This window comes from Nothobranchius furzeri, chromosome 14, assembly GCF_043380555.1.
Source record: "Nothobranchius furzeri strain GRZ-AD chromosome 14, NfurGRZ-RIMD1, whole genome shotgun sequence".
Taxonomy (NCBI): domain Eukaryota; kingdom Metazoa; phylum Chordata; class Actinopteri; order Cyprinodontiformes; family Nothobranchiidae; genus Nothobranchius; species Nothobranchius furzeri.
In genome coordinates this window covers 4458369-4472993 of record NC_091754.1, presented here as the reverse complement: position 1 = coordinate 4472993, position 14625 = coordinate 4458369, and the positions used below count along the sequence as shown (strand labels likewise).

Below are 14625 nucleotides of genomic sequence, written 5' to 3'. Positions count from 1 at the left end.
AATACAGAGTGTTTAAGTAAACTCCCTGATAATAAAAACAACCACTTCTGATTATAATATTTAGATCTAATTACAGTGTATAAATATACAACTACAGATCATTACACTGTGCACATATGCGCTGACAGCGAGCTGCGCTGAGCAGATGTTCAGATGGGAATCTTTTCTTGGGTGATTTAGCTACATCTGCGATGTGCGTAGAATAAAGTGTCAGTTCGTCTGCATGCGTCGGGGTAATTCTTTCTATTCTTTCTCCGTCAAAATAAAACGTCAAATACGGGAACTATCCGGTCACTACAAGCCCTGCTTTTGACTGTTTTGTTTTCTTGTGAAAATTGTTGGAAAGAGGTAAAATTTAACTTGATTAACACCAGAGCCAGTGCGCCGTTATCTCCGTGACAGTAAACGAGGGAAAAACAAATTGATTGGATCCTGCACGTCTTTTAACACATTGGTCAGGATTGACGCACTTTGTTTTCATTTAGTTGGTTAAAAAAAAGTCGGGCTCAGGCTCGGGCTGGGCCAGAGAATCCTGAAAACCTTTTCGGGCCGGATCGGGCTGGGGCTCCACCCCCTCGGGCCGGGCCGGACACGGGCTCAGATTTTAGGCCCATGCAGGGCTCTACTCAGCTGGAATAAGTTTGGTAAATTGTGACATGAACTTTTCATTCTTGAAAGGTAGTTTATTTGAAAGAGCCACAGTGACATCCAGTGGTTAATGAGTGAAATACATTTGGGCGTGACCAAGACAGTTCATAAAACCAGAGTTCAGACCTCGTGGTGGTAGAAGAAAGAACAAAAGACGCCTTAAGCGAACCTCTGTTTTGGCTTTTCTGTCTAGCCTAGCAAAAACCGGCGCTCTAAAGTTGTCAAGTCATTAGCTCTCAAAAGATTCGGTGAAACTCAGAGGCAACTCCGTTTGTTTTGTTTTGACTTTCTAGGTGAAACTGGAAGTCTGCGTGGTCCAGTCGAGTTCTCACATTAAGAGTTAAAACCAATTTGGAACAGTTTTTCTGATTCGACTTCGTTTGGATAAATTGGTCCCGCGATCTGAATTCCACGTTTGGTGCAGCTGGAGGAACCGAAAGTCAAGCCACGATAGAGGAATACCACATCCTCTCTCCCATGACCGACGCTGACCGACCCGGGAGCCAAAATAATTCAGTCCTCGAAGCCGTGGCTGAGCCAGGATGAAAGGCTACCGGCCGCTGGCGACTCTTGGCAACGGAAAACAGGTCTGTGAATCATTTCCATCTAGCTGATTTTTCTGCTAAACCACGATTCGTGAATTCAGATTATCCCATTTCTTTTATGGCGCATTTTATTTCGACCCAGATTCACGTTTAGCTCCCAAGATTCACCCCTCTTTTACTGCCGTAACAAGTCCTCTGCGTCCACGCACGCATGCACACACACACACACACACACACACACACACACACCTACTCCTGCATTCCTCTACCCATATGAACACAAAAATATACTCACTCTGTACCCATTTTAGAAATTACTCCACATTTTACTATAATCTTGTTTTTCACCAAGTTTCCACCTTTATTACAGATCAGTTATTTCATATCACTGCCATAAAGCTTTGGGTTAACAATTTTCTTAATTCCATGCATGAAAAGACAAGCTGTGTTGTGGTCCTTTTGTCAATGTGTTAACTGACGCTTGTAATAAACTCACAAAAATGTAAATAGCGCCTGGTCATTTCTAGCAATTCTCGAGAATAGTCGGCGCATTCTGGCAAGAATTCAGCTTTCAGACTAATTTGTGGTGTTAAATTTTAGACTGATTACATCGAACAAATCTGAATATCCATTCGAGTGTCCCAGTTTCTGTTTATTCTGTTTATTTATTTGGCAGACGCTTTTATCCAAAGCGACGTACAATTTTTAACTTGTAGGGCATGTTGTGATCTGTGGGGGAAACCGGAGTACCCGGAGGAAACCCACGCATGCATGGGGAGAACACGCAACTCCACGCAGAAAGGCCACAACCGAGTTTCGAACCTGCAACCTTCTTGCTGTGAGGCAACAGTGCTAACCACTGCGCCACCATGCAGCCCAGAGTTCACACTAACAAAGACTGGGTGGTGCCCCGATTAATTTATATAAAATTATAAACGACGAAAACAAACTAAGTCTACAACACATTGGATAAATACAGATATAAATCTAAATTCATCACTACAGAGCTGAGAAGTTTGTTCTCACGGTGCGGGGGCTCGTTCCGACACCCACACAGTTAAAAAATGCAAATGACGACTTTAGTCATTGGCAGTGAATGAGTTAAAACCTCTTTAACAGAAATAGGTAAATGTACATGTTCTTTGTCATCCAAGAAAAATTCTGCATAATACTCACATCCTGATTGGACATCTCCCAGTAAGGTCGTTCTCCATAAGACATGACCTCCCACATGACAATGCCATAACTCCAAGCGTCACTGGCTGAGGAGAATTTCCTGTATGCGATGGCTTCAGGAGCTGTCCATCGGATTGGAATCTTACCACCCTTATTGAACACAAAAATATCAAATTAAGAAAAGCACAAATTAATCAGTCACTTTTGGACAGGCACGCACACATAAGCGTCATGCTGCCTCGTATGAAATCCAATATGTTTCAGAATGCATAAACGTGTAGATCTGTTGTGTGTAGTAGAATGAAAAGCTGCACACCAATATGCGCAAACATTTATTTTTGTATTTCTGAACTCAAACCACTGTGAATCAGTAGCAGTAAAAAATAAATAAATACTGCTTAAAACTGACCAGGTTTGTGATGTCACAAACCCACTGGGTGGAGCAAAAACCTAGAGACGAATCATTAAAGAGCAAGTAACGTCTAAATTAACTTTTTTTTTTGCTGATGAACTGTATAAGTGAGTGTCTAATAGTGTTTTAAATGTGTGTATTCATTATTTTAACATTTTGGTGCATTTTCTTTAAAAATTAAAAATTCTGCCTAAATACCACAGTATAGCGCCACCTTCAGCTTAAAACATAGAATTTGAGTCATTTTGAATAAATTTTAGCCAATGGCTAAAGAGTAAGTTACTACGTAAACCAGTAGAGTACTACGTAGCAGCTCTGTGTCAAAGTTATAAAAGCAACGAGCGTCTCGGCCACGCCTTGTGGCGAGTTGGGAGTTGGATTTGCAAGCGAGTGTCGGACGGTTAGCGGTAGTTCAGCATTAGCATATAGCATTAGCATATCCTGGTCTTTAGCATAGCTTCTAGTGTTATACATACTTATTTTGTGTTAGTTTGGCTGTTGGATATTGTAGTTTAGTTAGTGTTTGGCTGTTAGTGTAATTAGGAAAGTAGTTCGGGTTTAGTGCTCCATATTGTGTTAGTATGATGAGAAAGTGTAGTGTAGTGTGGTTGCGGTGGCTCTGTGGGGTTGCACTCCTTTCCGCTGGACTTAGAAATTAGGTGCCAGTGGTTGCGCGCAATCTGTGTCTGGAAAACATTCAGCTCCCGCCTGGTGCTGTAGTTTGCAACCAGCAATTTACCCGCAATTCTGCACGTCTCAGTTTAAAGAGGGAGGCTGTGCCCACCGTGGCTCTTCCGCGATTTAGATGCAGCCCACCGACTCTGCTCCCCCACCATGGCGGGCTCCAGTCTGAGGTGAGTAAGCTAAATAAAAGTTTTAACATCTTCTAAAGACAATTCCAGACCTAAATGCAAAGTTTGAGAGACGTGGTTCACTCCATTTAGCTAATATCAGTCTGCACTTCCTTCGGGCAGATTTGTCAAGTTCACAAAATGTGGAACGGGATGTAAGGTTAGAATCAGCGGCGAATCGGGACATGTCTCGAAGCCCTGGCCGACAAAACGGTCCACATGACTACTACTGTCAGGCTCAGAGAAAATTCGGGTTGTTTTTGTGTCAGTCGGTAATTCTGCAACAGTGGCTGTAACTAACGCAGCACCAGGGGCGGATGTAGCAATTTGGGGGCCCAAGGCGAACACAGACATGGGGCCCCTTACACTAAATTTTCGACAATCTTACCTTCAACTGGATTTGCTAAACTCTCCCCTCTTCTGACATGAGTTATTTTCCCTTTTTATTAGTCCTCCTCTTTTTTTCCTGTATTTCCCTCCCTTTGAGTGCTTTCAATATTTGCTCTGCTTTCTTTTTCTGTCAGCGCTCCTGTGCTTTAGCCTTAGTTATTTTTTTTCTATTTTCCATTTTGGTCTGTTTTCCTCCCTTTAAACATTTTCCATAGTCTTTCCTTTCTGCTTCCTTTTGATGTTTACATCGAAAAACAACGTCACTTTCAGAAGTGAAGATAAAAGCTTTTATGAAGCATGCTGCTTCTTTCTCTTATTGGAGCCACTAGGATAACTTCATGTCATGCTTAATGTTTTGACTATCGCTTTGAGTTTGTTACGAATGCTCCCGCCTCTCTTCTTATTCTTATTTGTGGTCTGGCACTTGGCAAACAACAATTTGGTGCATTACTGCCACCAACTGGATTGGAGTGGAATGACTACCAATCACTTCCTGTTTGTGCATCGCAGTCTTAATAACCCTCTTATGACCATAATTATAACAGGGCCGCCTGTTTTTTTTTTTAATCTTATGGCTGTAAAATTGTAATAAAAAGTGCAAAGTGTGTGTAACTCTTCTCCTTTTTTCAGAACAACCTCAGCTTTCAGTGTGTGGTTTGTATTTCCAAACCACTATAACATTTCACGAAAAGAAACGTGAAGCCACTTCTCCTCCAGCTTCACTGGCTGCCAGTCAACTTTAGGGTTCATTTCTTAATCCTGGTTCTGGTCTATAGGGCCTTACATGGACAAGCACCATCTTACATTGGTGATCTTCTTAGTCCCTACACCCCCAGCAGGTCCCTGAGGTCCAGTGATCAAAGCCTACTGGTTGTGCAGCACCAGGCTAAAGGTCAAAGGTGACAGATCATCTGCTGCTGTGGCCCCCAGACTCTGGAACTCTCTCCCCCTGAACCTGAGATCAGAGGACTGAGTGGTCTCCTTTAAAAAGCAGCTGAAGACTCACTTGTTCAAGCTGGCTTTTGTATGACCTTCTTCACCTCTCTCTTTATTCTGCTCTCCCCACCTATTCCACCTTCCTCACTGATTTCCCTCTTTCCTAGTCACTCTCTCTCTTTCTTAACATTTTTTCTTTTAAATCCCAATTGCCTATTTTTGCTAATTTTAAATATATTTTTAAACATTTCCTAAATGCTTTTTTATATTTATATTTTTGTTTTTGTGAAGCGCCTCGTGATTTTTATCTTGACAGGCGCTATAGAAATGATATTTTCTTCTTCTTCTTCTTCTATTTAGAATGTATTTCTATTACAGCCTTTAAAAAATCAGCTTAAAAGTGAAAAAAGCAAAAAACGGATTTGAATTTTTTACAGTTATTACTGAACAGGAACTTCAAAATGACTGGGCAAACAATTTAAACTTTGAACTGAAATGCATCTATTCTTAAAAAAGTTTGAACCTTGGTGTCTTGTAGCAGTTTTTAAGACCATTTATTTTTGTAAATTTTCAGACGTTTTTATTTGATGTGGTAGACCTTGAAGCAGTTTCTCTCCAGCTGCAGGCAGAGTCCTGCACACCTCACACTGCCATGGGGTGCTTCTCTGGCACACCGTGCTGCTATACCAAAAACATTTGTTTTAGCAAAAACAATTATTTATTGTAAAAAGATAAATAATGCTGGAGTGATGCTGAATCTTACAATTAGCAAATAGTTGAGGGTTGTTCAAATAAAAAAATAAAAAATAAAGACTGAACAAACGTTCATATCCTGGTTCACTGGAGATCTGTCCTTCATGGTCACTGTCTTCAGATATAAGCCTTCTGTGACACCTAACAGATCGTGTTGATTTTCTTTGAGGCATTTCCATAATTTCTTGCTGGCTTTTTATGCTTATTAGCTTCCCTGTTCCGTTATCCGCTTTCACCGCGGCGCTGCGCTCCGTTTCAATCAGGCTGTACAGCAGGATTTCCCCTCGTAGCGATATTTTCCCTAACTCTGATTGCTTTATGCTATAGATCGTTGGAAAGCTGCTTTTATGTACTTTTAGGAACCGTTGGAATTTCCTGATCTGCCCTTCAAAAGTTAGAAAACGGAGCATTTTGGATGACAAACTCAGCACGTCTCTGAATCTTTGTTGTGATTCGGTGCGCTCAAGACAGGGAATCCCGGTGGCTATCGTAATGTATTGTATATGCACGGAAAGCCCCATTTTTTATCTTTTCAGCACTTTTGGAATTTTAATGATATCTTGAACGGTTCAGGAATTATGGTAATGAGAAGTGTGCATGTCCAATCCCGTCTGCGGCCACAGGTTGGTAATAAGAATATTGTGGCATTAACAGAGGGGTGCTGGCGGTCAGGGCTAGGGGGCCCCCCAACACAAGGGGGCCCCAGGCGGCCGCCTACCTATGCCTAATGGTAAAACCGCCTCTGCGCAGCACTAGTTGACAGACAGCATTACAGCATGAAATCCAGCTTGTGACCCGGTTCCGTGAGGAATTCTGTTCAGGAGGTCGCATTTCAGGCTCTCCACATCATATGTGACTGACTTTTACGTTATAATAACGATCACACACTAGGAATGTTATAAAGCGCCTATATAGGACAGATTCTTTTGTATATTATCTGACTTTATAAACTCCAACAACAATGTGCTTCTATTTTTTTTTCAGGCTAAATCTACCCAAGACACTGGCTGTCAGACTGATTTAGCTGCAAGAATGCACTTGTCCAGGCTGACGTGAAGCCTTACCCGTAGCAAAGGTGAATTATTTTCAATAATCTTCTATGTAAACATTTTATTATTACCTTCTAGTTTTAATTTGTTTTACAGATTATTGTTACACGTGATTTTATGCTCTTTTAAACATTTATAAATGTGCTACTTCTTTGTTTTTTACATAGCCACCCAGTTTAGAGCTCCCAGCCGCTATGTGTCTTGTGACACGGGGACCATGACGGAAATTCATCTTCCAGAAAGACCCAGAGCAGCGTCAACACCCCCTGAAAAGACCAAGATGTGAGGTGTCTGCTGTTGATTCCAGCTTCCACCTCAGTGACAGTGCAAGCTCAGTGAACTGTTCAAGGTAAAAAAAAAATTAAACATTTCAGAATTTTTAAGATATTAACAATTAAATAAGTATGTGACTACATCATGACATCATGAAGGAGGCTACTGATTCTGGCCCTGTGACACTTGGTGGTGACGTGTGAGCTGATTCACCTGGTAAATAACTTTTACATGAAATATTTTGTTTTTTCTATCAAAAGTAAATTAACTAATAACCTGCATTATTGCAGGACACTCAGCAAAATATGGACTCTACACCATGAGGCAGGCACACGTTAATACTCTATAAGAGCACATAAGGTGAGCAACACCACATATTATTGTACACTGTCCTGGATTTGTTTCTTTCTGCATGATTTGTTTTCTTTCTGCATCTCATCATTAGCCTGGCTGATCACCTGATAACTCCTGTCATCTAGTTGTGACAGCATGAGGATGTCCTCACACACCTGTAACCTATCAGCTCATCTGGCAGAATAGAGAGAAGAGACAACACCACATCTCCTGTTCCTGGAAAGCCTTCAGCCATCCTTCGATGACTGAGAACCTCCATCAGCTCTGTCTCCTGTCTGCCTACAACTATTATAATAAATATTGTGTTTGACAAGTTTTTTTTTGCTGCCAAATATCTCATATAGATTCCAGTTTTGATATTTTAATGGATATTTCTAAATTACATTAATTGAATTATCACATTGTTGCATGCTTAACTAGCTCTATTGTGATGAATTAAACCAGCACCTCACTGTTAAAAGCTCATTTTAATTTCAAGCATGTTTAAGTATTTATGGACATGAACAAAAACAGGAAATATATAAATTGAGATTTATTCAATTAATATAACAAATAAGGGGGAAAGAGTCATTGACAGGCACATTCTTCTGGAAGCTCCTGATCCTGACGACACCAGCAGAGACCAGCTGCAGACACCAAAGGATCACCTACAACCAAGAGAGCAGCTAGTATCAGTAAATAAATAATGAAATCAGGGCAGTTTTAGTGGGCTGAACACATTACAGAATAATTTTCTCATGGGGTAGTTTCATAACTTTCTATGCAGCAGACTGTAACTTGAGCCCAGGGCTCCTGGAGAGTTGCCATCCAGCACGTTTCAGTGGTTTTCCTGCTTTAACAGGTTAGATTAGCTGTTAAGCAGCTCAGCTATTTGTTGCTGATTACAACCAGGTGTGTTGAAGCAGATAAACCTCTAAAACATGCTGAATACTAGTTCTCTAGGGCCGTGGAGCCAAACCCTGCAGCTAATCTAATGCTATGGCTAACGGCTACTTACCATTCAGAGCTGGTTCTGTTGGGTCAGTTCCGCTAGTTTCAGGCAACTCACAAGCTCAAAACAATAACGCTCAGGTCCGCTTGTCTCCTCCAAATAGACTTGGTCCCTTTCTTCTCGAGTGTCTGGGTAAGGAGGGGGAGAAACGTCCTCCACTTCTAATAACTGCTCAGAGTGAAGGGAGCTAGCATCGTCTAGTTAGCCATCGTCTTCGTCACTGCCACGGCTCCGCCCTCTCGGTCCTCCAGGCAACGCCTACTAATGTTGCAGTTTTTAAAATTGATACGTGGGTGGAGTACGACTCTGAGGGGGGCTTTACCACTTCTTTAATGAGCTACTGCCCCTATATAGAAGCCACGTACCAGAAAACAGCACAGGTTTTGTAATTTTGACTAAAAACAGCATAATCAGTTTAAAGATCACTAAGAACTATTTTAAAACGGGTTATAAAATATTATTAGAGTGGGTCCTTTATAATCTATTGATGTCAAACACTTCAATGATCTAAACAAATACTGGATTTCTTGCCCTTTGTGTTAAAAGTGCCCGTTAGCAACAAATTGTATTATTTCTGAGTGAAACTAAAAAGATAAAACCAGGATACATGTGGAACAAAATGCAAATGAATAAACCCCATTTGGTGCGTTTATATATATAAAAAAAAAAAGGTCAAACACAAGCCAGGACAAAAAAAAAAAAAAAAACTAAAATAAATAATACTTAACCAATATCTTTTTGAATGGCTGACCAGAAAAAAATGATCTATATTTTTCTCTCTTTTAACCTCACCTTTCAGCTTTCCGGTGAGGAGTTCAACCACTGCCCTCTGGGGCAGAAAGTTTCACTCTGAGCCCTAAGCACACCATTTCCTTTACATAAAAACCTTGATACAAGCCAGGAAATGAAGATTACTGTGGTCTCCGGCACAAATACAGAACACGTTAAGCAGCAGTGTGTTGCATCAGGTTGTTCATGCCTCAAAAGCAGGATTTTTTGTTTGTCTTAAAACATTTTTTTCTTAACTTTTAATGAAACAAACTAAATAATAATTAAAAAAAATCTATTTTTGGAATTGACATTTCTTTAGTAACAAATAGTGCATAACTAAATGTATATTTAAAGGCTTATTTTCATCTTCAGACAAATCAATCACACATTCAACAGAAATGTAAAATTTACACAACACTCATTTTAACTTGTTTTCAATCCTTAATTTGGCCTATGAAAATTTGCATCTATATCTAAATATTTAGTTATTTTGTTGGACACTTCGGCTGCCTATACACCATTCTATGGAAACATAGAGCTGGCACCCATGCAAAACAAAATTAGAGTGATATCGATATAGCGTGTTTTACATTTTTCATGTATTTCAATATACATATATTTCATATTTATACAGTATAATTATACTGTACAGATGTGATGAATGCGTAAACTATAAAACATGAACATGTTAGTGGGCTACAATACAGTTCTCACCTTATATCACATCGTTCTAATTTTATTTTGCGTGGGGCAGAAGCTCTGTGTTGTTGAGGCTGTACCTTCGTAATATCAAACCAAAAGGACACATTCATCTAAAATCAATATGAAATGGTATAAAATAAGGACTCATTTCCCAGATTTTAACTGTAATAAAATAGATTCTGTTTTGTTATAGCCCTTTAATAATTAAGTAACAGTTGTTTGTGTTTTGGTGCGGGTCTCAGATGTACCGTTGTGGTGTAAGCCGCCTCCGGGTCGTCCTCTAGCACTCGCGACAGGCCGAAGTCTGACACTTTACACACCAGATTGCTGTTGACCAGTGTGTTACGAGCTGCCAGATCTCGGTGAATGTAGCCCATGTCTGACAGATACTTCATGCCCGAGGCGATGCCACGAAGCATGCCAACCAGCTGGATAACTGTGAAGTGACCATCATGTTGCTGCCATGGAGAATACAGAGGGGGGGAAACAACAGAAAGGGACTATTTTGTGGAAAAACAGTTTGTGGAAAAACAGTTTGTTCAAAATTATGTTGCCACTAAAATGACAATACGATGTGTTACGGCAAATATATTTCATTATTCACGCAAGTTGTAAATCACAAACCGTAACTGAGGATGATTTTTATCCTCCTGCTAAGTGTTGCAGTGATCTGAGCTCACAGACATGCCAAGGCACTAAACGTTATTTATGGCTGAAACCATACTCATGAGGACACAATTACGCTGGGGTTGAACACTCACTCTGAGAAACGAGTCCAGCGATCCGTTTTCCATATACTCCACAACGATCATCACAGGCCGGCCTGCAAATACAAAAGAATAACACTTTGTTCAGGTCCTTCAAGATCATTCTCTCTGCATTGTGAGTTTTTCTTTTAGATCCACTAAAACGCAGAACAAAATGTATAAAACTTCAAATGAAACAAAATTTTAAAACATCTGGATCAGGGAGTCCAAACAGAGAAGGGTTGTTGTATTTGTGTTTAGCCAGCTGAGAAAAGGAAAATGGGCTGCTGAGACACACGGATCACCGGTGGTTGACTGAAGCATCAAGTGAAAATGCCAGACTCATCCAACTTTCCCATTTAAACAAATTCAGTATTTGTTTTTCTGCAGATGATCCCTGTAAAGAAACTGATGGACTGTTTTACTGTTTAGAGGCAAATGTCCAGGCCTGTTAGCTGTAAACCAAACAAGGAAATAAAAGTGGATGTGGTTGGACCATAATATCACACTTTTGATTCCTTGTTTGGTTACTTCTTTTTTTTTTTTTTTTTTTTTTTTTTTTTTTTACCGTGTCCTGTCTGGCTGTGAAGCAAGCAGAATTGATGTCTGAATGCTGGTGACAAGCCTTACAGATTTACTCTCAGGTGGAGCATCAAAGCATCTGCTTTTAATGTCACGCCTGATACTTAAAACTTTATTGTTACTGTTGTTGAATGCTTTGTAATTCCGACCAGACATGGAGGCAGAGGTGAAAGAGAAAGGAAAAGAAAAGGTGGGGAAGGGGGGGGGGGGGGTTTCCACAAAAATAAACAATTAACAAGAGTCTGCTTCTAGACCTGCAGAAAAAGACAAAAAAAAGCAAAAGGACAAAAAAATGGGACACAACAACAATACAACAAGATCAAGCTATCACTGCGTCAACTTGATGAAAAAATATATAATCAACATTGCTTAGCTGAAAAATCACGATAATAAATCACAGTGCATTAAGTGCCCACCATAGTCTTAAGACCTGTGTTAAACGTGCCCAAGCCCATACTTTTGAGAGCACCATGTGAGCACCTGTGTGTGTACACGCGATTGTTTATTTAAGGTTTCTCTATAGGAGCGTCCAACAGAGTGTGAGGGACCACAGATCCGCCCCCCAAAGATGCGCAGGAGACGGGGGGAGCTCCAAGTCCCAGAGATCCAGGCGCTGCCCCAGAACACAGGAACCCCAAGGAGACTGCAACCAGAAAGGCCCCCGCCCCCCTCAAGAGGCACAGAGGATCGCCCTGGGGGGCCACAACCAGCAGCCCACAGAGTCCCGGGAGACATCAGCGGCAAGGACGAGGCGTCAGAGCAAACCAGGAAGTTAATAGAGCATCTGTCAACCCTGGGGTTTTCCATAAACTGGGAGAAGAGCTCCATCCTTCCCTCCCAGTCGATTGTGTTTCTTCGGGGTGGAGCTGAACGCCTCTCTACTGAGAGCACGTTTGTCTCCGGCGAGAGCGGCAGATCTTGCCTCGGTGATCTCCCGCGTGCAACCCCGCAAGATCGTGAGAGCCCTGTTAGTCATGAAACTTCTGGGCATGATGGCTGCAGCCCACGCTGTGGTGCCGCTAGGTTTACTGCACACGAGGCGCCTGCAGGGTTGGTTCATCCGCCTCCGGGTACACCCGATACGTCAGAAGAGACGTATGTTGAGGATTCCCCCTTCAGTGGGCGGGGACCTTGCTCACAGGGGGGAGTCCCTGCACCCTCTCACACGGGGTCCCCATCGGACGTCCTACGTCACACGTATCTGTGTTTACGGATGCGTCACTGTTGGGGTGGGGGGCCACGTGCTTGTCCCATACGGTGGCAGATTGCTGGCCCTCCCACACGCACGAGCCCATAAATGTGTTGGAGCTTATGACAGTGAGGAATGTGATCAGACACCTCGCTGCCCTTCTCGAGGGCCGTCATGTCGAAGTTCACACAACCAGGTGGCGGCAGCCTACATAAATCACCAAGGGGGAGTTCGATCCCTCCCACTGTTGCGTGTAGCCACAGATTTACTGTGTTGGACACATGTCCATCTGCTGTCCATCAAAGCCACCTACATTCCGGGGGTCCTGAATGTAGCAGCGGACATCCTGTCGAGAGGGGGACCCCGCGACTCCGACTGGCGTCTGCATCCCCCTCTGATATCACAGATCTGGATCAGGTTCGGGGAACCCTCTGTGGATCTGTTCGCTGCTCGCGAAAACGCACAGTGTCGCCTGTGGTTTTCCCTGAGTCCCGGGACCATCCCCCGCTCGGTGCGGACGCCTTCTCGCACCAGCCCTGGCCTCAGACGCTCCTGTATGCGTTTCCGCCGGTCACACTGATTCCCCGTCTCCTGGACCGAGTTCGGTCGGAACAGCTCTCTGTAATTCTGGTAGCTCCCAGACGCTTGTCCACGTCATGGTTTCCGGACCTGCAAGCGCTAGTGTCCGGCTCTCCGTGGAGGCTCCCGTGGAGGGCGGACGCCCTTCTCCAGACGGATGGGATAATCAAACATCCTCCGGAAATAGGCCAACGGCTGTGGGTTTGGCCGCTGAGCGGTCACGCTAAGAGGCTTCTGGGCTGCCGCATGATGTGGTCGCCACGATTCAGAGTGCGTGGGCGCCCTCTATCGTCACATCTTATGCTGCTAAATGGGCAGCTTTCCAGCACGGAGCGACATGTTCATGCGCTCTCCTGCCAGCTGGCGGATGTCCTATCGTTTTTGCAGATACTGATGGACAGGGGCCTCGCATTCAGCACTATTAAAACATATGCTGCAGCTATCTCATCCTGTCACCAGGGTTTTGGGGATGGATCTGTTTTCAATCATCCGCTCACAAAGCCTGTTTGTGCACTACAGAGATTCTTCCCTTGGGCAAGCGCTGTCGACCCAGCGTCTTTCACACTGGCTATGTGACGCCATTTCACTCGCTTACACATCATCAGGGCAGGATCCTCCTGAGACACTTAGGGCTCACTCAGCCAGATGGATTTCCTCTTTTATGGCGCTCCACAGTGGTGTGTCGATGGAAGGCATTTGTCAGGCTGCTTCATGAGCTTCACCCTGTTCCTTTACTCGTTATTATTTACGAGATGTGGCTTCAGGATCCATCACTCGTTCAGTGCTTGGACCTCAGCGGGCTGAGTGAAGACATTATGGCACCACATCAGCCTTGCTTGGATGATTTTCATCCTCATGTGGATGATAATTTTAGTGGGGCCCCACGCTCCTCTCTGGCTGCCTCAGCCTTTTAAGCCCTGGGCTGCGGCTGAACGTCCCTCACTAAAAGGAGACATGTTGGGTGTGTCCATTGGTTGAGCTAACCAGTGTGGCGTAATCCCATCCAGCTGCGCATTATTCCAATAGCAGCTCGCTTAAGAGCTAAGACTAGACGAAATAGAACGTTGGTTACGTATTGTAACCCCAGATTCTATGAGTCTAGTCGCAGCCCTTAAGCCACTGGCCCCACTGGTTCTGATAGGACTAAGAGCCATCGGAGGCGAACAGTGGAGTCACTCCACTTATATACCCACAAGGGGTGCCCACCATTGGTGGGAGTACATTTAAGCTCTTCATGATTGGCTGATGCTGAGATCATCCTTCCAATAGCAGCTAGCTTAAGGGCTCATAGAATCTGGGGTTACAATACGTAACCAACGTTCACGTTGGCTCCTCAGTGTGTGATTTTTTTTTCATCGGAAAAGACTCATTCATTCATTGATGAGAGAGAGAAAGTGTGTGTGTGTGTGTGTGTGTGTGTGTGTGTGTGTGTGTGTGTGTGTGTGTGTGTGTGTATCTGTAAAATGAGGTAATCCCTTTAAGTTATTTCATGTTGGGAAGCCAAACAGCTCAAAATGTTGAGTTATGAGTAAATTAAATCCAAACATCATGCACATCTGTCACTGAGACGAGCTTCGTTCTGTTCAATCACAACTTGTTTGACACCAAGGAAAAAATTATATTTTATCTTTAATCTGAAAACATCTCATCCCTACATACCAAAATTTCTTCACCCCCT

The 14625-nt window shown here is 43.0% G+C and overlaps 1 protein-coding gene across 4 annotated transcripts in view; it reads right to left on the bottom strand.

Moving 5' to 3' along the window:
* The window catches only part of LOC107372839 (ephrin type-A receptor 6), a 398636-nt gene that overhangs the window by 30552 nt on the left and 353459 nt on the right, over positions 1-14625 (bottom strand). For all 4 annotated transcript variants that reach the window (XR_011516160.1, XR_011516159.1, XM_070543905.1 and 1 more), the window contains 3 exons: positions 10613-10674; positions 10100-10309; positions 2370-2519 (listed from right to left, as the gene is read on the bottom strand). Coding sequence is in view for 2 of the 4 variants with exons in the window: in XM_070543905.1 (XP_070400006.1) it covers positions 2370-2519; positions 10100-10309; positions 10613-10674 (422 nt within the window). In the remaining 2 variants the exon portion in view is untranslated. The remainder of the gene's footprint in view (positions 1-2369; positions 2520-10099; positions 10310-10612; positions 10675-14625) is intronic.